At 44.0% G+C, this 22,867-nt stretch overlaps 1 protein-coding gene across 1 annotated transcript in view; it reads left to right on the top strand.

Moving 5' to 3' along the window:
* Positions 1 to 22,644, top strand: part of Fer1l6 (fer-1 like family member 6) — a 119,609-nt gene extending 96,965 nt beyond the window's left edge. Inside the window, exons 33-40 of the mRNA XM_059247020.1 lie at positions 1,169 to 1,329; positions 2,881 to 3,023; positions 4,105 to 4,193; positions 4,594 to 4,692; positions 5,992 to 6,233; positions 7,621 to 7,784; positions 20,472 to 20,572; positions 22,458 to 22,644. Of these exons, the coding sequence (XP_059103003.1) occupies positions 1,169 to 1,329; positions 2,881 to 3,023; positions 4,105 to 4,193; positions 4,594 to 4,692; positions 5,992 to 6,233; positions 7,621 to 7,784; positions 20,472 to 20,572; positions 22,458 to 22,644 (1,186 nt within the window). The remainder of the gene's footprint in view (positions 1 to 1,168; positions 1,330 to 2,880; positions 3,024 to 4,104; positions 4,194 to 4,593; positions 4,693 to 5,991; positions 6,234 to 7,620; positions 7,785 to 20,471; positions 20,573 to 22,457) is intronic.
* The last annotated feature ends 223 nt before the right edge of the window (positions 22,645 to 22,867 follow it).

Genomic DNA, 22,867 nt, shown 5'->3' with positions numbered 1-22,867 from the left:
GTAGTTCCGTTCTGTAATTCAAAAACTACTTTCCTAAATGGGAAATGGAAACTAATTTACATAGTTTGTCAATATAAATAAATAACTTGCATAAATTACTATTTTGCATAATTAATAAAAATTATTTATATAAAGGTTTTTGCTTATTTCCTTTTAGTATTTTTCTATACTATTTGCTTCTGAACTTGGATTATGCTTTCCACGCTTTGTAACTTGTTTATTGTCCTCACGTTGCAGCTTATGGATTTATAACTACCATTTAATACTGCTGGAGTCTTTGCTTTACTGGGCCTATATAGTATTCCACCATATGAACGTGTTGCAAAGTGGTATAGCCAAGTGACTTTTGACCTGTAGGACAGTTGATAGTGGCAGTTCCTACTGTGGTGGGCCAGGATGCCGGGGATGAGGAGGAACCATAGTCCCCCCCATCCTGTGATCCACTTCCTCCAAGTTAGCTGTTCCTCAAAGGATGAAAGGGTTGGGGAGACCTAGAAGAGCCCACCAGGAAAGTCACTGGTTAGAAAAACACGTCAGAACCTTCTGCCTGAGACATGAGTCTATGAGATGAGTTGTGTGAGGGGAGGGAGAGGAAGGCAGGAGAGACAGTGAGGTCATAAGCCGGGCTTTCCCCTTAAGTAGCACACACATGACCAAACACAGGCTAAACTTGCCTGGACCCCAGAGCAGCAGGAAACCAGACTGACCCAAGCTAATGGAGCGCGGAAGTGGGACTGGAGAGTGCGTGCAGTTTGGATACAGGATCTTCTCTCAGGGTGATGGCAAGAAGTGATTGCATGATATTGTGACTATATACATCACTGTACAAGTCAATTCCAAAATGATGAATTTTGTTATATGAATTTCACTTCAATGTTTCTTTAAGAAGAATTATCACTTCTAAAAAACTCGACATTTCCTGCAAACCATCTTTAGGTCAAGCTGCTTGGAAGTCCTGTCTTCCATGCAAGCTGTACATAGGCAAAGGGGCTTGACCGGTTGACTAGAAAGAGGAGAAAAGGAAACAAAGCCAAAAGCAGTAGCTCAGGTGTAGAGACGGATGAGTGGGTGTGAGGAAAACCCGCACAATGAAAGCGGATCTCAGAGGGTGTTCCCCTAGAGGGCAGCCAGCCTCACCTCATCTGTCTGTCCTTCCTCCACTTCTCAGAGAAGGGTACAATGCCTGGAGGGACACGTCCAAACCCACAGAAATCCTGACCAAGCTCTGCAAAGACAACAAGCTTGACGGGCCACACTTTCGTCCCGGGAAGATACAGATCGGAAGCAAGGTCTTTTCTGGAAAAACAGCCTTTGCCGAGGAAGACTCTGGTAAGCCCCAGCACAGCATTCTGCTGATGCGCTGTTCTTTCTTAAAAGGCTGTATCCAGTGGTGTTTGAGGCTTGGGGACATTAGGTCACCTGATTACAAAAGTAATCGTGCTCCCAGAAGAAAAGACAGAGAATCAAGTAGGCTAATGACAAGACTCACGATCACCAAGTTCTGCTAACTGTGCCTTGTGTGCTTGGTAACTGTTAAGGACTTGTAAGTGTGCAAAGCAAGAAACAGCTTTAAGTGAACACCCCACAGTGCAAAACACTAGGTCCAACCCGCTGCCCCGCAAGTGCTGTGCCAAACTATCTTATCTTAGCATCAAAAGATGGATATTTTCCCATGAGTATCATGAGACACACCCTGGAGATCCCGAAGAAGCTTCCATAAATTTGGGGTAAGGGGATGAAAGTCATTTTTAATGACACAGCACAATTCTGGTATAAATTTTCCACACTTTTGCTACAGAGTCAAACTAAGGTGGTAGAGACCATTTCACACTATGGACTTCCACCAGTTTCATTGATTACTCTTTGCTTCATTATTTTGGACCCAAGAACACACTGTAGGTTCTTGCATGCAGAGTTATTGCTGTTTAGACAGTGTATTGGTGACATGTTGATGCGTATTTCTGTTGAAAAAATTTCTTCTTCACCATATACTCTTAGAGTGATGTAATTATTTGGTCAAAACTCTACATTTGATTAAGTAATGATTAAATAGTTACCATTTTGCCCAACAAAAATCTGAAATTACGTTCATAAGGTCAGTTCCCAAACAATTAAACTCTAAAACAAAGATTTTGTTCATTGATTGTCTAGCTCTATCAGCTCTTACCAATGTAATTATTGCCAACAGGCCATTGTTTCTGTAGTCCCTTTCTATAAAGTCAGGTTTGATTATCTCATAGCAATTTTTCACCATTATAACCTTTGTCAAAAAATATTTTATTCTTTCAATAGTTTTGTCTTGTTTTGTGATATTCTTTTCACCAGTATTTTTATTATTGTTTTTGTTTTTATCTTTTAAGTCATGAATCACCTCCTTTGGTAGAATGAAGTATAGGTGTTTATAGTTGGGAGATCCCTGGGGAAACAAAGATGTCCACAAACACACCTTGGGCTACCACCTTATTTAAGGCCACCTTGATTCTTAGGCCTTCCCAACACAGTGTTAGCAAACATACCCTTTTTAGTGTCTGGCATCCATCTTTCCAATCTGTGGGATCTCCAGGAATCTGGTTGAATGTGTGTGTGTGTGTGTGTGTGTGTGTGTGTGTGTGTGTGTGTGTGTAATCCCCACTCCAGGGTTTGATTGCTGTCTCTGTCTTCTTATCAATTGACTCATCTCAGGTCTCTGTCTTTGCATTTGGTCTCTTTCTCTTTCATACCATGCTACCTCCAGCTCTTCCCATTTTCTATTTTCCTTTGCTCCTACCCCCTAGTGTCTTTAGAATGGATCGTTACAGGAAGAATTTAAGAAGCATCTACAGCACTCACTCTTTGGAGGAACAGCACCTAACAAGTCTCTTTCCTTCTCTTTCCCTGCAGAGGAGATGGTGGAGTCTTACGAACACTTGGCCCTCAAGGTGTTACACTCTTGGGAGGACATACCTGAGGTTGGGTGTAGGCTGGTTCCAGAGCACATAGAAACTCGGCCATTGTACCACAAGGATAAGCCAGGAATGGAGCAGGTAGGGTTGCCAGCATTATTAAGGCCAGAGCGTAAGGGAATTAGGGTTGGCCATTCATCCTCAGTAGGCAACTCAGAGTCTCCATTCACCCTCAGTGGGCAACTCAAAGTCTCCATTCACCCTCAGTGGGCAACTCAAAGTCTCCATTCACTCTCAGTGGGCAACTCAAAGTCTCCATTCACCCTCAGTGGGTAACTCAAAGTCTCCATTCACCCTCAGCAGGCAGCTCAAAGTCACAGTGAAAAGCAAAGAAAGATTTATTAAATGTATCTACATTGAGAAGATGATAAAAGGGGGTCGACTGAACCCTCGAATCTATCTTAAGGACCCTGGCATGACATTTAGGTTTAGTAGACTTCAAGAGGTCTGTATACCTAACTGGGCAGTACTGTTTTTGTTTTGTTTTGTTTTCATTTTTATGATTTGAATTATCAAAGCCCTTTAGAAGAACTTCAACATTTGAGAAACTTTGAAACTTAACTGATATCCAAGAATTTAAGAGACAGTATATATCAAGTGCACAGTGCCATGTCCATTGCATAGTAGAGGCTCAATAAAGGTTTTCTTACCTTTCCTCAGCTCTTAACTTATGCATTAGTAAATTCTTAATAACAATGTAAGTTATCCCTGGCATGGTAGTACATGTAATTCCAGAATTTGGGAGGTAGAAGCAGCTGTATCAAGTGTTCAAGGCCAGCTTTAAGTACATGATGTGTTCAAAGCCAGTGTAGGCTACATAAGAGTCTAGCTCAAAGAAGGAAGGGAGGAAGGAAGAAAAGAAAGAAAGAAAGAAAGAAAGAAAGAAAGAAAGAAAGAAAGAAAGAAAGAAAAGAAAGAAAGGAGGAAGGAAGGAAGGAAGGAAGAAAGGAAGGAAGGAAGGAAGGAAGGAAGGAAGGAAGGAAGGAAGGAAGAGAGAGGGGGACCCCTCTACCATCGTTAACAAATAGGCCACATGTATATAGAGAAACCAAATCATATCTAACATCCATTTCTTTTAAAGGGATGTTTTAACACAATGAATAGTCAATTTTCATGCCCTGCCCTTTCTCAAAGCTAAAGGAAATCTTCTTTTGTTGACAAGGGCCGTCTACAAATGTGGGTGGACATGTTCCCCAAAGATACACCTCAGCTCGGACCTCCTGTTGACATTTCACCAAGGAAACCCAAAGGGTAAGTCTGCCCATCCTAAGTGGGGAGGAGACCATGGTCCTAGAAGAAAAGATTACAGGGTTTGAGGTGAGAGATGACAGGTTAACCAGCATTCACCCCACACTTGCCACCGGGCCGGTGACAGTGGTGCGTGGGTTGTGGTGATGGAGGTGGTTGAAGCGGTGGCTTCTGCATTTCAAGCTCTTCATCTGGACAAGCTGGTCCATGGAAGAAGAAGCTACTCTGCCCCACCCATAGCCTGGTGAATCTGAGATCTCCAGTTGAGCTACATGGTTCCGACAGACTGACTTCCAGTGCTGATGCCAATGGCCTTGACAGACTCAAGGTTTACAGACGGAGTGCAATGCTTTTTGGCCCCCTTTTAAGGTCGTTTACCTAACACTGTGTTTCTTCACCCCAGATATGAGCTGAGGGTGACCATCTGGAATACTGAAGATGTCATTTTAGAAGATGAGAATATCTTCACGGGTCAAAAGTCAAGTGATATTTACGTCAAAGGGTAAGGTCTTCCACAAGTGCCGTTCTTCCTTTCCCATCACCCCTCTTCAGTCTCTAGCCAGTCTGTGCCTTGTGGGAGCTGCTACCCACAATTCCACAGAAGGACCTGTCCTGCTTTGAGTTAGGTAAGGCCACTTTCTGTGTGATAACTTTGTCTTGTTCGTTCATTTTGCTAAGGATTATTTTATGAAAACATTTTCAGTGAGTAAATCTTATATAACTATCTCTCAGTTAAATGTTGGATAACCAACCTTTTAGGCATCCTTAAAAGTACATCTGCCTTTCAACTGAAATAGGCAGGGCAACAAGAGTGTTATGGGGGGAAGAGCTATGTGTTTAGCAGATTATAATGCTGGTGCAAAGGCTGGAATTGAGGCCTTCCCATTTGTTAGTGCTGCTTACTGAAAAGAGATTCCCACCTAGAACCCTGGGGTGAAGCAGTCAATATCTCTCTCATATCTCAGTCCATCTTCCATTCAGGGCCCTCTCAGGGAACAGGTGAGGGCAGAGAGAATCAGGTCTAAGCTCATCAAAGCCTCATGGTGACCATCCTCTGCCGTTCCTGAGCAAGAAGCGCCTTGTGCTCTAAATACACTTGACAGTCGATGCCCAGTAGTTCAAAATTCTCATTTTTTTCCCAGAATGAGAATAAAGGAATGAATTATGACAAAGGAGGAATGGAAGTAGCAGAATAACCTTTGAAGAACAGAATTAAAATCATCTCAAATTGCTTTCCAGTCACATTCAGGAAACATTAATGTGTTCTGCAAAATGGTATTTTTGTCATGACTCACCATATGGAAGGCTTCTGGAAGAGTTCAGCAACTTCCCAGTCCTGGTCATTAAGATGTACAGAAAGATGCTCATGTTCACTGTCTTCTCCCTCACCTCTCATCTGTCTGGCCCCTCCCCAGCACTGCACAAACGCAGGTCTAACCACCCAACTGTAGAGGCGTCAATATAATCTTGTTCCAATACTCTGGAGTGGAGATGACCACCTTTCCACAGAGGACTCCCAGCATGACAGGGGCTCCGATCACGTGTTCACTTCCTACTTTCTATCTTAATTGCACAGAGCTTCTGATCTATAAACAGTCGAAGACACTTACACAGCCTGCTTTGGGATGTCTTCTTTTTGATCCGTTTTTCTCTTTCTCATTTAAAATGGAAACTTCCCTCTGAACCCAGCTACATATAATGGAAGCTACGGCTCGGGTGCCTGAAGCTGGTCATGTCACTCTTGATTCTGCTGATGCCTGAATAGCGCACTCTGAGTGTGAATTTCCTTATCTTTATGCAGGTGGATCAAGGGTTTGGAGGACGACAGGCAGGAGACGGATGTGCACTACAACTCCCTGACTGGAGAAGGGAACTTCAACTGGCGTTTCCTGTTTCCGTTCCAGTATCTGCCAGCTGAAAAGCAAATGGTCATCACCAAACGGGAGCACATCTTTTCCCTAGAGAAGATGGAGTGTAAGACTCCAGCCGTCTTGGTGCTGCAGGTCTGGGACTTTGAAAGACTGTCCTCAGATGACTTCCTGGGTAAGCCAGCGGCCTTCTCAAGCACATATTAATGCTAAGAATGTCACTCTAGCTTTTGGAGAGCTGAGTGCGATTTTGTTACGAGCACAATAATTTTAGTGCTATTTGTGATTACACACACACACACAAAAAAAATACCAACCGTCCAACCAGCTATTACTAGGGAACTGACAAAACTGTAGTCTGTGCATATGATAGGTGCCTAACACATTCAGGCAAGTCGGTCTTTGCTCTATTTAACACTAAGAAACAGTTAAACTTTGAGTTCATCACTGATCTGTTATGAGTAACCAGAAGGGCTGGAGAGGTGCTCAGCAGTCAAGGGCACATGCTGCTCTTACCGAGGACCCTTGGGTTTGGTTCCCAGCACCCACATCAGGAGGCTCACAACCACCTGAAACTCCAGTTCCAGGGGACTGGATGCCCTTGCACAGGCACCTGCATCACCATGGTACACATGCATATATTCAGGCTCACATACAAACATGTAAAACAAAATAGCAGAATAAGAATAAATCTTGAAGAAAAAGAGCCCACCACAAGCCCTCACACATGGGAGCACTCCGTAAACAACAACTCTGCAGCCACAACAATACTGAAACAGTCATGACCATGATAATACGGAAACTGTCAGTGGTCCGGAAAGTTGGAGGAGATGCGCTAAGCAAAACAGAATGTGGGAGGGAAATCTCATTTCTTTAAGATACACGTTTATATGTACAGAAGGGGTGGCAGGCTGGGGCTATGTGCTACTTACTATACAGAGACATGGTCAGTTTGGTGAGACTGGGTAATAGAAGATAGATAGATAGATAGATAGATAGATAGATAGATAGATAGATAGATAGATAGATATAGATAGATAGATATTCACATTTAACAAACATTACTTTATAAGAGGAAAGTTGTCAAAATGAGACACACAACTCCTCCATGACACTATCTTACCCTGAAGCAGCATTGCTGTGAACTGGGTGGCCCTCTTCTGTCCTAGGCAGTAGATGCAAAGGCAGAAGGACTTGGACTGTGACCTGCAAGATGATGTACGGGGGACTCCTACAGGGAGATCAGTACTGAAGTACGACAAACCTGAGGCCCATCATCCAGGGAACAGCATGTAGAGCCGGGAAGATGCCCTGTCATATCAGTACTCCAAACTGAAGCCTGGAGATTCATATAACACTCTGCTCTGCCTTCCACCTGCTACCATATTATTAATTCTTAATGGGACCACGTGTCTCCATCCCATGTATACCTGCTCACATAGCTAGCACATCTCACATGCAGTATAATGCTGACTGAGGGACTGGCCAGCGAGTATGGGAGTCCCTGCTGATCCACAGTGACTGCAAAGCCCCCCATAACTGTTAAGGACATCTCTTCACAGGCTCCCTGGAAATGAATCTTAACAGCTTCCCTCGGGCAGCCAAATCTGCAAAAGCCTGCGATCTGTCCAAGTTTGAAAATGCAAGCGAGGAGAACAAGATCTCCATATTCCAGCAAAAGCGCGTGCGTGGCTGGTGGCCTTTTGCCAAGAGCAAGGAGCTCACGGTAAGTGACAGCTGTAGGAGAGGGGCTGGGGGGGTGGCGCATCAGGGGACATCGTGCTCTCTCAGTGAGTCGTTTTGTGAACTTCACGTTAAGTGCTTTGAAGTAGCTCTTTAGAGCCCTCGAAGCAAAGGTCCTTCCAAGAAGCTAGACTTTCTAAAGCGTTATAAATGCATTAATAATCCTTTCATATTTCAGCCTATTTGGTTTATAAGCTGTCTCCATTGGGGTGATCTTCCCTTATTTTACCTGAACTCATGCCCCTGGCCTTAAAATTTTAAACATTTCTTGAAATCATACATAAAATCGTGGCTAATGCACAAGTTGAGTGTAATTCTCTCATTCCTTAACCTCCAAACATGGGACCCAATTTTAATGACAGCCCATCCTTTCCCAGCTTCCTGAAGAGGGTGATAGCTGGTAGGGACATTTTCCTCTTTCTTCTGCATTTTCAGGTTGATCTATGTTGGTCCATATTGGACCACCTGTGACTGGAGTTACTGATCCTTTAAAGCTATTGGGTGGGGTCTTTCTTTTTAACATTCTTTAAGTGCCCCCGACACCTGCCCCATTGCTCCTCTGTAGGGACGGAGGGCCTATGTAAGTCAGTAGGTTGTACAATGGTACTGAGGCAGGCAGCAGGACTCCTTCCTGTTAGCCTTTCTCTCTGCTCTGGATTCAGTGTGTATGAGGCGAGGAAGCCCCTTGAACGCTGCTGGTCAGATTCCCTGGTATCTACTCTTACTACATTTTCTGCAACATTTTCTTCTCTCTTCCATTCTTAGTTTATTGCTCTGTGGCCTGATGATATTGGGGGGAAACTGAGGCACCAGCCACCCTCAGTCTTCTGGGTCCCTGGAGGACTTACTGAAAGCTGACTGCACTATAACTCTGTGCTGGTTCTGGGTGTAGGGTGAGGAGTTAAGATGGTGGCTTGAGAGGATCAATCCCAGACAAAGAGGCTAAGGAGGGGAAGGTAGAGATGGAGGGAGAAAATGAGAACATGGACTACCACAGAAGCCAAGAGAGGAAATTCTTTAAGAAGGACCGCTTGTCTCAGTTACCGTTCTGTTGCTGGGTTAAAACACCGTGACTAAAAGAAACTTACGGGAGAAAGAGTTTATTCCAGAGGGATGAGAGTCGACCATGGTGGGGTAGGCAGGGCAGCTAGAGCAGGAAGCTAAAAGACCACATCTTCAACCACAGACATGAAATAGAGCATGCACTGGAAGTGAGGCAAGGCTATGCACTCTCAAAGCCCGCCCCCAGTGACGTACTTCCTCCAGCACGGTTGGACCACATCCCTAAACAGTGCCACCTACTGGAGGCCAAGTGCTCCAATGCCAGAGCCTGTAGGGAACATGTCTCACTCAAAACCACCACAATCCCACAGAGAGAGAATTGCTTTACAAATCTAAATACATGCTCTCAAGTCAAGACCTTGCACACTGAACTTAACATCAACCATTGAGTCTCTCTGAGCCCCCATTAAGGAAGTTTAATGTGTGTAAGAATTTCCTAGGAAGCTGTTAAATGGAAGATCCTCACTCAGTGTATGGAGAGGTCCAGCATCCTTGCACTTCCAACAGCAAGATCCAGGTGAGGCCGTTCTTATATGTTCCTGCCAGCCTTAAGTCAGGAAATACCATGCCCTGAAAAGATGGCAGTGGGCCCTGATCCATGGAGCCTGTGCCTGGTACATTATTTAGATGTGTCCATTAGATTTAGCAGCAGAGAGGGTCCCAGTCATCTTTAAAAAATGGAATTGTGAAAGTTTATGACAGCTTTAGTCATAACAGCCTGAAAGTAGAAACACCCGATGTCCATGAGCTAATGAGTGAATAAATAAAGAATGACGCACATACCCAACTGAAAATTGTTATCCAGCCATGGAGAGAAGTGGAGTAATGAGCACAGACCGACCTTGAAAACATCATGACAAGGGGGAAAGAGTCAGGAACAGAAACCACATGGTACCCGATTCTATCTCTATAAAGTGTACAGAAGAGGCAATCCACCCAAATACCTCGGTGGTTGACAGAGATTGAAGGGAAGAGGAATGCCTGCTAACTGGATGCAGGGACTTCAAACAGGAGGTTCATGGCCAACTCCTGTGCAGAGCCTGGCTCCATTATTAACCCACAGTGTGATCTCGGGCAACTTCATCCCCCAGCCTCAGCGTCCGTACCTGCAAAAACAGAGATGAACATGAGCACCTCATGAGGCTGTTGTGATGTTGGAAGGGCACGGAATCTGTGTCTGGAATATTCTAAATATTCAACGCATGTCAGAATCTGTGTGTCGCGGCATGGTAATAATGTTTTCACCATCCCCCGCTTCTGCCTCTTTCTGCCATCATAAAGAGCTACATATCTGAGTCTATAAACAATGATGTCCTCTCCTAATGGGTCAAGAAAATAGAGGGGGAAATAGAGCCATTTTCATTATGCTAAAGCACTTATAAACAATACTTCTGGTGAACTGACCAAGATAATGGACTTCGGCAATCTGTCGTCAAGGCTATTTATTAAGTTTAGGAGCTATTAATTAAATGTGGCTCATTTCTGTTCACTGCGGGGTTTCTTTTTTGAGTATAGGTCACCTAGCTGCTCTATCAGCTGTTCATTTTATCTCAGTAGTCGCAGGGAGTGTCCTCCAGACAGGGCTCTCCTAGGGGTATCCCTAACTGTTGAGTAGGAAGCAGACTCCAGTCCCAAGGAGCTTGCTGTTTCTTGGGAAGACAAACTAGAAAAGTTTGCCCAGATCACGGGGACCCCCAAAAGACCACCACGGAGACCAAATCCCATACATAAAAGCAAAGAGCCTTTATTTTCAAGCTCTGAGCTTGGTCTCTCTGTCTGTCACAGCAGTGAGAGAGGAGAGAGCCCAGAGCCCAGGCGGGGTGGGGTTTTTATCACAGCAGAGGTTGGGGTGAGGGGATTTCCAGGGTTCAGGACCCTGATTGGCTGACATTTGTCTATGGGTATAGAGAATGTTTTGAATGTCAGGTATTTCCTCTTAGATGCAGGTCCTACTGGGTGGGGTCAGCTTATAGCTTTTCCTGGGTCTGGGTGTTGCCTGCCAGAAGCTGTGTCTGGGCCTCTAAGCCTGTCATGGCAGCTGTGTGGTCAAGCTGTTTTTGGGCCCCCCAAAAAAAGAAGCCTCTCGCCACCGGCTGACACAGCGGGGTGCGATCTGTCTGCAGCAATGACAGGCATTGCTAACAGCAGTTGACTGAGCCCTGACAGGTTGTGAAGGGCTGAAAGCGCAAACTGACATCGGTGGGATCACATGTTACTGTGGGAGCCTGAGACCCAACCTCTGCTCTCCGACCTCTGCAGCACCAATCTCTGAAAACCAAACCCCAGCCTCTGCAGACACCAGCCTCAAATGGTCATATTTGGTCAAGGGTACCAGCTCTGCAACTAACCACACAGCTAGCCTGCTTCTTCTTTCCCCAGCAGCGCACTTTAACCACAAGAACTTCCCTTTGACCACGCTCCTTTCTCTGCAGCCTGCCTGTCTTGGAGTCTCTGTCACGTACAAGTGACGAGACTGACAAATGATGGAGCTCTGGGTCATTAGTCTCTGTTTAGTGTCACTTGTGTGGGCTTCAATGTTTCCACAGTACTAAACTCTTAATGGTTATGAATTCATTCATCTGCTAAAGCCCTATGATCTATATTACACACACACACACACACACACACACACACACACACACACACACACACATATATATATATAAAATCAATCCCTAGTTTATTATTTTGTAGATAAGAAAGACAGGCATAGTGAGGTCGTCACACATCTCCAACATGGCTGGTCAAGGAAGGACGTGGTTTAAACCCAAGCAGTCCACTCCTAAATTCCTTGGTTTTAACCATTGGACAACATTTCCCTTTCTGGAAGAAACCCATGCAAATGGAGGGCCATCAAGCCTAGTGCTAACCAACCTGGTCCTGAAATTATTAGCCATCTTCTCCATGGAAGATGATATCTGTAAAAGAAAGCCTATTCCTGAACTATAAAACCTATCTACAAAGAAAATAGAGATGAAAAGTTTGGTTACTGTCGTAGATAGGGTTTCTATTGTTGTAGGGAAAAAAACACAGCAAAACAAACAAACAAATGTAGCTAGAGTTTTCCTGCCTGGCCCACAGTCAGGACAAATCTCTGACACCCGCCAGTCCCACAGCCGCTCAGACCCAACAAAGTAAACACAGAGACTTATATTGCTTACAAACTGTATGGCCGTGGCAGGCTTCTTGCTATCTAGTTCTTATATCTTAAATTAATCTATTTCCATAAATCTATACCTTGCCACGTGGCTTGTGGCTTACCAGCATCTTCACATGCTGCTTGTCATCTCGGCGGCTGGCAGTGTCTCTGACTCAGCCTTCCACTTCCCAGCTTTATCTCCTCCTTGTCCCGCCTCTACTTCCTCCTGCCTTACTACTGGCCAATCAGTGTTTTATTTACCAAGCAATCAGAGCAACACATTTGCCATACAGAACATCCCACAGCAAACAAACAAACAAAAAATACCATGACCAAAAGCAACTTTGGAAGGAAAGGGTTTATTTCACCTTCTGGCTTATAAAGCCATCACTGAGGGAAGCCATGGCAGGAACTTAGGGCAGGAATTTGGAGGCAAGAACTGGAGCAGAGGTCATGAAGAAATGCTACTTACTGGCCCGCTCAACTTGCTTTCTTACAGCAACCAGGACCACCAGCCCAGGGACTGGCACCACCCAGTGAACTGGACCCTTCCACATCAATAATCAATCAAGAAAATGTAACACAGGCTTGCCCACAGACCAGTCTTGGGGGTGTATTTTCTCAGTTCATGATCCCTCTTTCAAAATGCCTCTAGCTTGTATCAAGTTGACATAAAACTAGCCAACATGCTAAGCGATTGCTAACCTGGGATGTGACATGCATCACAAGTAAGAGGTTACAAAGACAGAAACACTCCCCACCCCACCCTTGTTACAGGGCCAAGCAGTTACAGCCCACTCCATACCTAGTTTCCAGGTAAATGATAACTAGTCCAAATTCATTCTAGATTAATCCAGTGATTGGAGTGACCAACTGAGTTAGAGAATTGCTTTGTTGTGATGGGTGGGGTTGGGGCTGGGGTGGGGGATACTTGTAAATTTTCATGACAAGAGACATTTTGTGACTTGGAATGAGGTAAATGCCAGAGTTGGGCCACCTCCCCTCAGAAGTAGCAGCAGATTTATTTATATCCCCCCCCCACTCCTCTTTCTCTGATTTATTTATATACACACAAAGTCTCCAGTCTCCCCAAATAGTCCGTGCTGGCTTCCCTGTCCTTTAACTTTCTCCTCGGGAGCTGGACTTGCCTGTATGCAGTCCCAGGCTAGGATGCTAACTTTCTTGATATTTGCATTGCAAAAAAAGAGTGGTTCCTAAGCCCCTGACAAAGATAAGCCTGGATATTTTAAAGGATAAAGCCTACCCAGTTTTCAAAGGCGTTTATATACATTTCAAAGAGAAGAGAAAGTGCTTGTAATTATAGTTCTTCCAAAGTAAACTGCTCTAAGAGAAAGGAAGAGAGGGAATCCTGTTTACGGGTTTATATGGTTTGTTTGTTGTTGATAGGGTCTCTCTCTGTGGCCCAGGCAGGCCCTGAACTCCTGACCCTCTAGGCTTACGGTTCTATGCCTGGTCTTCTTCCCTTGTTATCAACAGAAAGAATTAAGTCTTTTTCAATCTCTATTTTCCCTTATGCATCTGAAAGGCAGCATGTGAATGACGTCATTCTAAACTCATGCTGAGTCCGTCAGGTCCTGAAAGTCCTGCAGTGATTGCAGAAGGAAGTAGACCCCGGCTTCCCCTTGTCCCCTTTGCTCTGTAACCAATCAACGCACATATCCAGGAAGGCACCCAGCACTTTTCTCTTAAAGTAACAGAAAGTTGGATCGTCCAAGAGCGACCCCTCAGGTCACCTTCTGTCTCTTGAGTCTCAACTTCCAGTCTCTAAGCTGCAAGTGCTGAACTAGATGCCTGAGGAGTGTTTTTGTGGCACAGTCTCAAATCCCATGGGTCTTGTGATTTGATATTACTCATAGAGTTGGGAATGATGGCTCAACCTATTCTCCCAGCACCTGGGAAGCTGAGGCAGGAGGACTGCTCCGAATTTGAAACTGATATAGGCTACATTGTAAGTTGCGGACTAGTTTGAGTTACAGCGAAGACTCCCCCACTGCACCCCATCTCAAAAGTATATATATGTATATATCACCCACAAAGTGTTGGGAATGTTTGATGTTTGGTTGTTTTTTGTTTTTTTTTTTTTTGTTTTTTTTTTTGCCCGGTCACTGACAGGTGTGACGGGATTTGTTTACAGTCTCCGACATCTGCCAGACTTATTTTTAAAGCTGCTTATCAGTAGCCCAAGCTGTATAATTTAGACACTTGGGTTCACACAGCTCCTCATGTGCAGTGTGCTGTCCTTGGCATCAAGGCAAGCTGGCTGCAGGGAGGGCTCAGGGTGGGTGCCCTTGGCAGAGCAGAAGGGCATATGCACACATTGCACCCTGTGTTAGATACTTCTTGCACCAACTAGTCCTCCTAAAGGCCAAGCAGGGCTCACAGGGGCTCACAGAGACTGAAGCAACAAACACGGGCCCTCTCCAGGTCTGAGCTGGGTCCTCTGCATATATGTTGTGGTTGTGTAGCTTGGTGTTCTTGCTGGACTCCCACTAGTGGGAGTGGGGGCTGTCTCTGACTCTTTGGCCTGCACTTGGGACTTTTTTCCTCCTGCTGGGCTGCCCCATTCAGCCTTGATGTGAGAGCTTGTGCCCAGTCTTATGGTAACTTGTTAGGCCACGTTCAGTGAATATCCCTGTAAAGCATGATCTTTTTTTTTTTTTAAAGGGAAATGGAGGAGGAGTGAATCTGGGGGAGAGGGGAGGTGGCAGGAGAGACTGGGGGGTGCAGACTGCAGTTGGAATGTAATGTATGAGAAAGAATAAAAGAAAAAATTTCAAAATAAATAAATATTAAATATTGTAAGTATATGAAGCAAAGCAAACTTATAGGTTTCAGTTGTATAATTTTGTAAAGCTGACAGCTTTTCCTAGACTTTAGTAAATTTATATCCTGGAGACAGGGGAGGGAGCGCATGGCTATGCACACCTTTAATCCCAACACACAGAAGGCAGAGGCAGGCAGATCTCTGTGAGTTCAAGGCCAGCCCGGTCTACAAATTGAGTTCCAGGGTAGCCAGGGCTGTTACACAGAGAAACTCTATCTCCAAAAAACATAACTAAATAAATAAGTAGATTTATAGCTGGTGGCTCTGAAAATTAACCCCTAGTAAATCTAAGCATGCATGGACATAAATAGATATGGCCAAGAATGTTGATACGCAGTTGGAATCATGCTAAAGTCTAATATAGAAACTGCAAAATCTATAAAGACTATCACAATAAAATATGAACTAAGGGGAAAAGACCACCTTTAAATAAATCACTCCTTTAAGATGTGGAGGTCAGAGAGTTTCTTCTCCAGGCAAATCCTACAAATTAACATGTACCCTAGGTTAGGTCCCAGGGCGGTCAAGCCCTAAGTTAAAAAGGAGGCTGCTGGTCTCAGAGATGCCAGGAATTCACCCTCTTCATCACTGAACCCTTAGCTCTTAGACACTGAGGATGCTATCAGCTGATTTCACAGCTTGGCTGAGGAGGTTGCTCGGCACACAGGTCATGATGCATGGGCAGATTCCCATTCTCTAAGACCAGAGGGGGTATGTTTGTATGTAAAGGCTGTTTTCAAGGTTGAGCTTGTATAGTATATGTTCACAGGAAAAGCCCAACGGGTGGAGAGAACTCACACCCCCTCGTGTGCATATCATCTCATGAACACTATGACTTAGGCACTGGTATGTGCATAGTTTCTGTGTGTCTGAGTCACCTTTCACTGGACTAGAATACCTGGCAAGCAGTTCAAGGAAAGAAAGCTTTATTTCACTGAGGGTCTGAGGGATGCCGGTCAGCATGGCAGAAAAGGCATGGTGGCCATAGCCGGTCACACGGCATCCACAGTCATGAAGCAGAGGGAGGGCAGTGTGCCGCTGAACTTCTCCCCTTCCTTACTCAGCACAGGACTCCAGCCCATGGTGGGGAGCCCCCCAGATCCAGAGGAAAGCTTCTCTCCTAATTAAACCTCCCTGGAAACACTCTCTCACAGACACACCCATGAGTGTAGCTCTTAAGTGTCTCTAAATCCCTTCAAGTTAGCAAGATTAACCATGACACTTTTTGTCCAGACTCTGATAGGAGCTATCACTCATATTTCCAACTGCACTTTTGTCTCATTTTTGCCTGTGTTGCAATGAGCATTTCTCTGCACCATGCTACCTCTATTATTGTTATTAACTCTTTATACTCCCAACTTGCAAATGCCAGCTGAAGCGCGCGTTTTTCTTTGACCTCCATTTATTTTAAAGTCTTAAAATCGTGGACAAATTGAAAGAATGGGAAACAGGGATCAGCCCCAGATACACTACCAGGATTTGACACCACTGTGTTGCCATATTTGGTTTTGGCTCTATATGTGGGTGTATGGATGTGAGACACAGTCTTTTTAACTGCGACATTTAAGACACATCAACCTTAAGTACTCAGTCTGTCTCTTGAGAACATGGACATCCTCCTAATGGTGTTACCATCACATTAAAGAGTTAGTAACTGTTGAGTCAGGGCTGGAATTGTATAGCTCAGGGACAGAGTACTTCCCCAACATACATGGGATTCGATACCCAGTACCTCAGAAAGGAAGGCATATTCCCAATAATGATAGCCTAATGTAATCAGATATTCACACTATATTAATTTTTCTACCTATAAAATATTTTGCCATTACTACCCTGACCCCCCCCCCCAGTGTGTTTTACAGCTGTTTCTTTTTTCATGAAAAAAGAAATCCTAGTCCATGTGTTGCTCTTGGTGGCTCTATCTCCTTTGGCTTGTTTAATTTTAGCACAGACATCCCTACCCCACCCCACCCCCCTGAATTTTCTGGTTGCTTTCTCATGATATTGCTTATCTTAATCTCTATTTCCTATATTTTCTCTGGATGAGGTTAGGTGCAAAAGCTACTGTGTTGAGAATTTGAAGTCAGTCTATTTGATACAGGGTACTGTTTACTTCCTAGAGAACCAATGATCCTGCTGTAGGTGATGCTGGGTTGCTAGGCTGGTTAGGTTGGCAAGTGTAAGATCTCTTCCTTGCAAAGCTGTTTTCCCCTTTGCACGAGCTGGTCAGGCAACACTGGCATTTTGAACTCTGCTGCCGCCAACTTTTACCTACTGCTTTTTTATAACCACCGAAGATCTTGTTCTCTCTCTCTCTCTCTCTCTCTCTCTCTCTCTCTCTCTCTCTCTCTCTCTCCATCTAAGACCTTTCCTTCATAAAGCAGAAATATGATTGCCCTACTTTCCTGCCCCCAAAATGATGGAATAGCTACTTAATCATATCTGCTAATCACCAAAGATTAGAATCAAGAGTTATTGTAAGAATCATCATGAAACTTGTCCTCCTTGACTTATTCTTAACTGTGTTACTGCAGACTAATAATAGAATTTTTGGAAAATACATGTCTAACTGTACCCTCTGGAAGGACCTAGGATCAAAATCACCCGGTAGCAAATAAAACTTTTAGTGCGTGAATTGTATTTTCTAGATATCATCTTCTACCAAAAGCAGTGACCTCAGACCTATCACCAAAATAATCCAGGAAGAGTCTGAGACACCTAGTTAAAGCAATGGGACAACTTGAACAGGTGTTTCAAGAATGACCATGCTTAGGACAAAAGCCTTTACTGAGTTCTGAATCATTATGTAAGTCGGATACTCAGAAGTGAAGTCCCTAGGTTGAGAACATAGGTATATACAATGGACACACATGTCTGGACATCTGGATGAAGCAGCTCCTTTGACATGGCTGTGACAAACAGTATGAGGAGAAAGGATTTGCCTCACAGTTTCAGAAGGTTTCAGTCCATCTTCAGGGAAGACATGGAGGTGAAAGTGTGTGGCAAAGGTCAGTCCCTTCATGGTGGACCAGAAAGCTGAGAATGAGGCTGATGGAGCCTCACACAACTTTCAAAGACCCATCCTTAGTGACCTACTTTCAATCATCTGGATCTCACCTCCTGAAGGTTCCACAGTCCCTGAAAAATAATATAACCAGCTAAGGGACAAGCATGAAAACGTGGGTCTGTAGATTCAAACTACAACTCTCCATGTATATTTTTTTCCTTAAATTATTTTACCAATGCACAGTCCATCATGAATTTTTTGCAAATGACTCTTTTAATACCAGTGAGGTCGCATTTTAATGAGCAATAATAATCAATTATTGGTGAAAAAGGTGTGTCCGCTCTGAACACAGTCTCTTCTCAGCTTACCTGATAGCCATTCCCGGGGTGTTGAAGTTTGCAGTTCATAAACAGTAACTGAGGTAGAGAACATCCACACTCTCTTCACAGACCTTTCCTTATCATTTTCCCCCATCCACAGATGTCATGAGGTTAATGGGTAGTCTCTCAAACTGTCTGTGTGGGTTTTTTTTTTTCCTTCTAGCCCTGCTTTTAAATTACATTTGGAGGATATTATTAGCTTAAGACCTCTGTTTGGTGTGAGGCTGAATACTGATGATAGAGTGGGAAGTGAAGCCCTCTGGGTACAGAGATAGGCAATGAGGAACAGTGTTTATCAGAATTCGACAGTCACACCTTCCCCCTTTGGCTTCCCGAGGCTAGAATAAGCAGGGCTCTCCATAATTACAACTGATGACTTCTAGTCTATGCTGAGGTCAGAATTTATGTGCTCAGCCTTCTTTTTATGATTTCCTGTTTCACTCTGGACCCGTGGGACTCATCTATGTGTGTCTGAAAGCAACCTTTTGCTGGGGGAGGCGGATGGGGTATGTCTATACTATAAACATCCTTAGGACAGTGAGTCTCAGAGAGGACAGACCACTCACTCAAGGTCACATTGCTTCAATACAGATCACTAAGTTATGCTCATTCAATTATTGTCTATACTGAGTTACACTGTTCTATGCCATCTTCAAGAGATCCATTTCCTGTCCATAAACTGGAATCAAATACATATACTAATGCCAGAATGATGGCAAAGATTGTGGAATCCCTTCAGAACTTTTCAAAAAAGGCACAGTTATTTGTTGTTATTAAAGATGGCTCAGTGGGTAAGGGAGCTTGCTGCAGAGTCTGAGGGACGGTGCGCAATTCCCAAGACCCAAATGGGATGAAGAAGAGAACTGACTACAGCAAGGTGTTCTCTGACTCACACACACACACACACACACACACACACACACACACACACACACACGTGCACACACGCACAAAACATACAAAGAACATTTCTGAATCCTAGGGCATCTAATGTTGCTTTGGGTTGTCCAACATTTTAAACAAATTCTTTGAGCTCTAACTATGTCATTAGCACAACCTAGATGTTACAGTCAGCTCATTCTAGAGCAGCTGACAGATGGGGACATCAAGACTCAAGGTGGTATCATGAAGGCATCATGGAATCATCTGAGAAGAACATTTTAAACCTTCTAATCCAATATCTAACAAATGAATGGATAAGTTGCCAGACAGTTTGTTACCATGGAAATATTAGGAGCCTCTATGTTTTTCAGACCAAGATTCAAATTCTAGTTGGATGGCTTATTGTGTGTATATCCTTGGAAACATTGATCTCTGGCTTCAGTTCTCCATCTCTAAAGAGAATAGCTACCAGCTGGGTGGTGGTGGCACATGCTTTTAATCCCAGTACTCAGGAGGCAGAGCCAGGTGGATCTCTGTGAGTTCGAGGCCAGCCTGGTCTACAGAGCGAGATCCAGATCCAGGACAGGCACCAAAACTACACGGAGGAACCCTGTCTCAAAAAACAAAACAAAACAAAATGAAAAAGGATAGCTACCTTGCTTGATTTTTGAGACAGACTGAGAGATAATAGAATAAATGAGCCAGAGACAAGATGTATAACTGCAATTTGAATTACTTGGTAGAATTATTATATGCTGATAATTGTGTAAAGGAATAACTGTAAACTACAGAATCTATATATTACTTATTTCTTGCAGTTTTAAAATATCTTCTGAGAACTTCGCAGGTAGGTCATTGACTACCATAATTTCTCAATGAGAATGAGAGACTACACATATTCATGTATTTAAGAGACATCTCTAAATCACAGGATATGGTTGAGTGGAACAGGAAATCAACCAAATAGTCATATAATCTCTAATTCACAGGTAACCCAAAGAGAGAAGCCCCCCTCCCCCCTCCCGCCCACTTGCCTCTGCCTCCTCACTACTGGACTTATACATGCTGCCACCTCAGGCTTCTATGTGAGTGATAAGGATCTGAACTCAGGTCTTCACACTTTCACAACAAGCCCTCTCTCCAGCCCCACCCTGGGGAATTTTATGATTCCCCACAAGATGGTTTCTCCCAGGACCAAAAAAAAAAATTTTTTTTTTTTTGATACTTCTCAAAAGAAACCAACAGACTAGTCAAAATACTTCCTGGTAATCTCCGAGACGATGGCACATTTAGAGAGTTGGGTTTTCCCCCAACAGGTCTGTGGGATTAGAAACTGACGTTTCTGTCTGATGCAGGGCAAGGTTGAAGCTGAGTTCCACTTGGTCACAGCAGAAGAAGCTGAGAAAAACCCTGTTGGGAAAGCCCGAAAGGAGCCTGAGCCCTTGGCCAAGCCCAAGTGAGTATGGCTGGGCTGTAGTTGGGAACCTGGGGCAAGGGCAGGGCCTCTGCAGCCCCCAGGGTTTTCTGGGGTCCTGGCGTTCCTGTTACCTCCCAGAGAACTCAGGAGTCAGGGGTCAGGAGGTTAGTGTCATCCAACCTGTGTAGTTGACTGTTTTTATAATTGAAAAAATGCCTTGAAGATCTCCGACTGTCTGCAGATGGAGCAGGAATGTGCACCTGTAGTATGCCTCACCAGCCTTCCCGGAGTGCTTCACCCATCTTTAACTCACATTATGCATTCTCTAACCACACTTAGAGAATTGACTTAAACCCTTCACACTTTATTGAAAAGTTAGACTTCATTGTCCTAGTTGTTCTAATCAGCACAATATTCCATATTAACTTGTGCCCATCATCAATTTGGTCACCACCCCACAGTCAGTTAATCAACTTCATTTTGCCATTTTTCTTCCTTTTTATTTTTTTGACATGATGAAAACATTTTCTTTTTGATACACCATTACTTTAAAAACTAAATCCACAGAATCACCCTTATTAGGGAAATAATGGTGCCTGATTGTACTTGATTCTTGATTACAAAGTCATTAAAAATGAAATGTACCTGAAATGTAAAAATGACTTTTGGAGTTATGTTTGCCCTATCTCTCCCCAGACCCAGGGTACATGGTATTTTCTCTACCCATGTTCCACCTCTCATAATGTTAGAAGCACAATGGGTACTTAGTTACTCATTAGCTCAAAGCTGTTTATTAAAGCATCCATTCAGACATACTTTGCTCACGGAGACTATGACAGCACACACAGGGTCTGCACAAGTTCAAGTAAAAATGGGTTCCGGTGATGAGAGGGGGAAGCAGACACATGTTCCCATCCCAAACCAAGAAGCTATCTATAACTGATGGCTGTTTGCAGAAGAAAAAGTTGTTTTCTCCAATACAGTCTCACTGGGTATATAAACCACACTTAAGGGTAGTAGATGGCCAACACAAAACAACCTCAATGGGATTCTTAGACTTTTTGTCTCACATTGCTTTGTTTGGGCTTTTTTTGTTGTTGTTGTTTTACTGGTCTCTTGTTGTATATTACAGTTTCCAGTTTTGTGTTTCTATAGATTTTAGGTCTGTCTGTCTTTCTGTGTGTATCTTTCTTTCTTTCTTTCTTTCTTTCTTTCTTTCTTTCTTTCTTTCTTTCTTTCTTTTTTCTTTCTTTCTTTTATTTATTTCTCCCTCTGTTTTTGTTCTGGTTTACTTTTTGTTTGTTTTCTAAATAGAGAAAGAAAGGGCATGGAGTTAGGTGGGTGGGGAGGTGGGGAGGATCTGGGAGAAGTTGGGGGAGGCGAAACTGTGATCATAATATTTGTATGAAAAACCTTTTTCAATATAAAAATACTTTGGAGGGCACAAAAGAAATATAAGGCCTAAGCTCTGCCTCCCAGAAGCTTTCCATTTATTTGGGAGACACAGCGTGGAGACTCATAACATAGTAATGAGTACAGAAGACAAACGTGCTGTAGTCAGAAAGGGGGCCAGTCAAGGGGAGGCAGGATTCCTGATGGACCGAGGTAGTCAGCGCAGATTTCATGCAGAAGGAGGGCTTGAGCTGGTCATAGAGAGACAGACGAAGGGATGGAGGGTATGGGCTTCTGGCTGGGTTCTAACAGGGTTCTGCTTCTATTCAGAGTAAACTTTAACACCAGGAAGGAGTCGTTATGGTAAACTTGGTAAACTGTTCTATTCCTGTTGCTTCAGGCAGAATGGTCTTTCACCCCTATACTTAGACGTTGCCTATGGGTCCCCAGAAAGACGGTATAAGAAGTGTTTCCTGTGGGCTTGGGACTCCTGGGTATTGAACATGACCCTCCTCCCTCATTTCTTCCCTAGCCGCCCAGACACCTCCTTCTCGTGGTTCGTGAGCCCCTTCAAGTGCCTGTACCACCTCATCTGGAAGAACTACAAGAAGTACATCATCATTGCTTTCATTCTGATCATCCTCATCATCTTCCTGGTCCTCTTCATCTACACCCTGCCAGGAGCCATCAGCAGGAGGATTGTCGTGGGAAGCTCATAAGGGCAGCGGAGAACACAGACCTCTTTTCGAGAATGTTCTCCTCCATTTCCTGTGTGAACCTCTAAGATTGTGTGCTGTGGGAGGTGCTATGGTGAATGCTAAAGGAATAGACTCAGAGGACCCAATAACCATGCCTGGGTCTCAGTGCAAACCAGGTTTCTCCAGGAAGACAGAGCTCTGGCAGTCTCTCTGCTCCAATCCCTGCTACCATCCTTCAAATTCC

The sequence above is a fragment of the Peromyscus eremicus genome, chromosome 20 (assembly GCF_949786415.1).
Source record: "Peromyscus eremicus chromosome 20, PerEre_H2_v1, whole genome shotgun sequence".
Taxonomy (NCBI): domain Eukaryota; kingdom Metazoa; phylum Chordata; class Mammalia; order Rodentia; family Cricetidae; genus Peromyscus; species Peromyscus eremicus.
The sequence above is the reverse complement of the archived record's forward strand: the minus strand, read 5'-3'. Positions and strand labels throughout refer to the sequence as shown.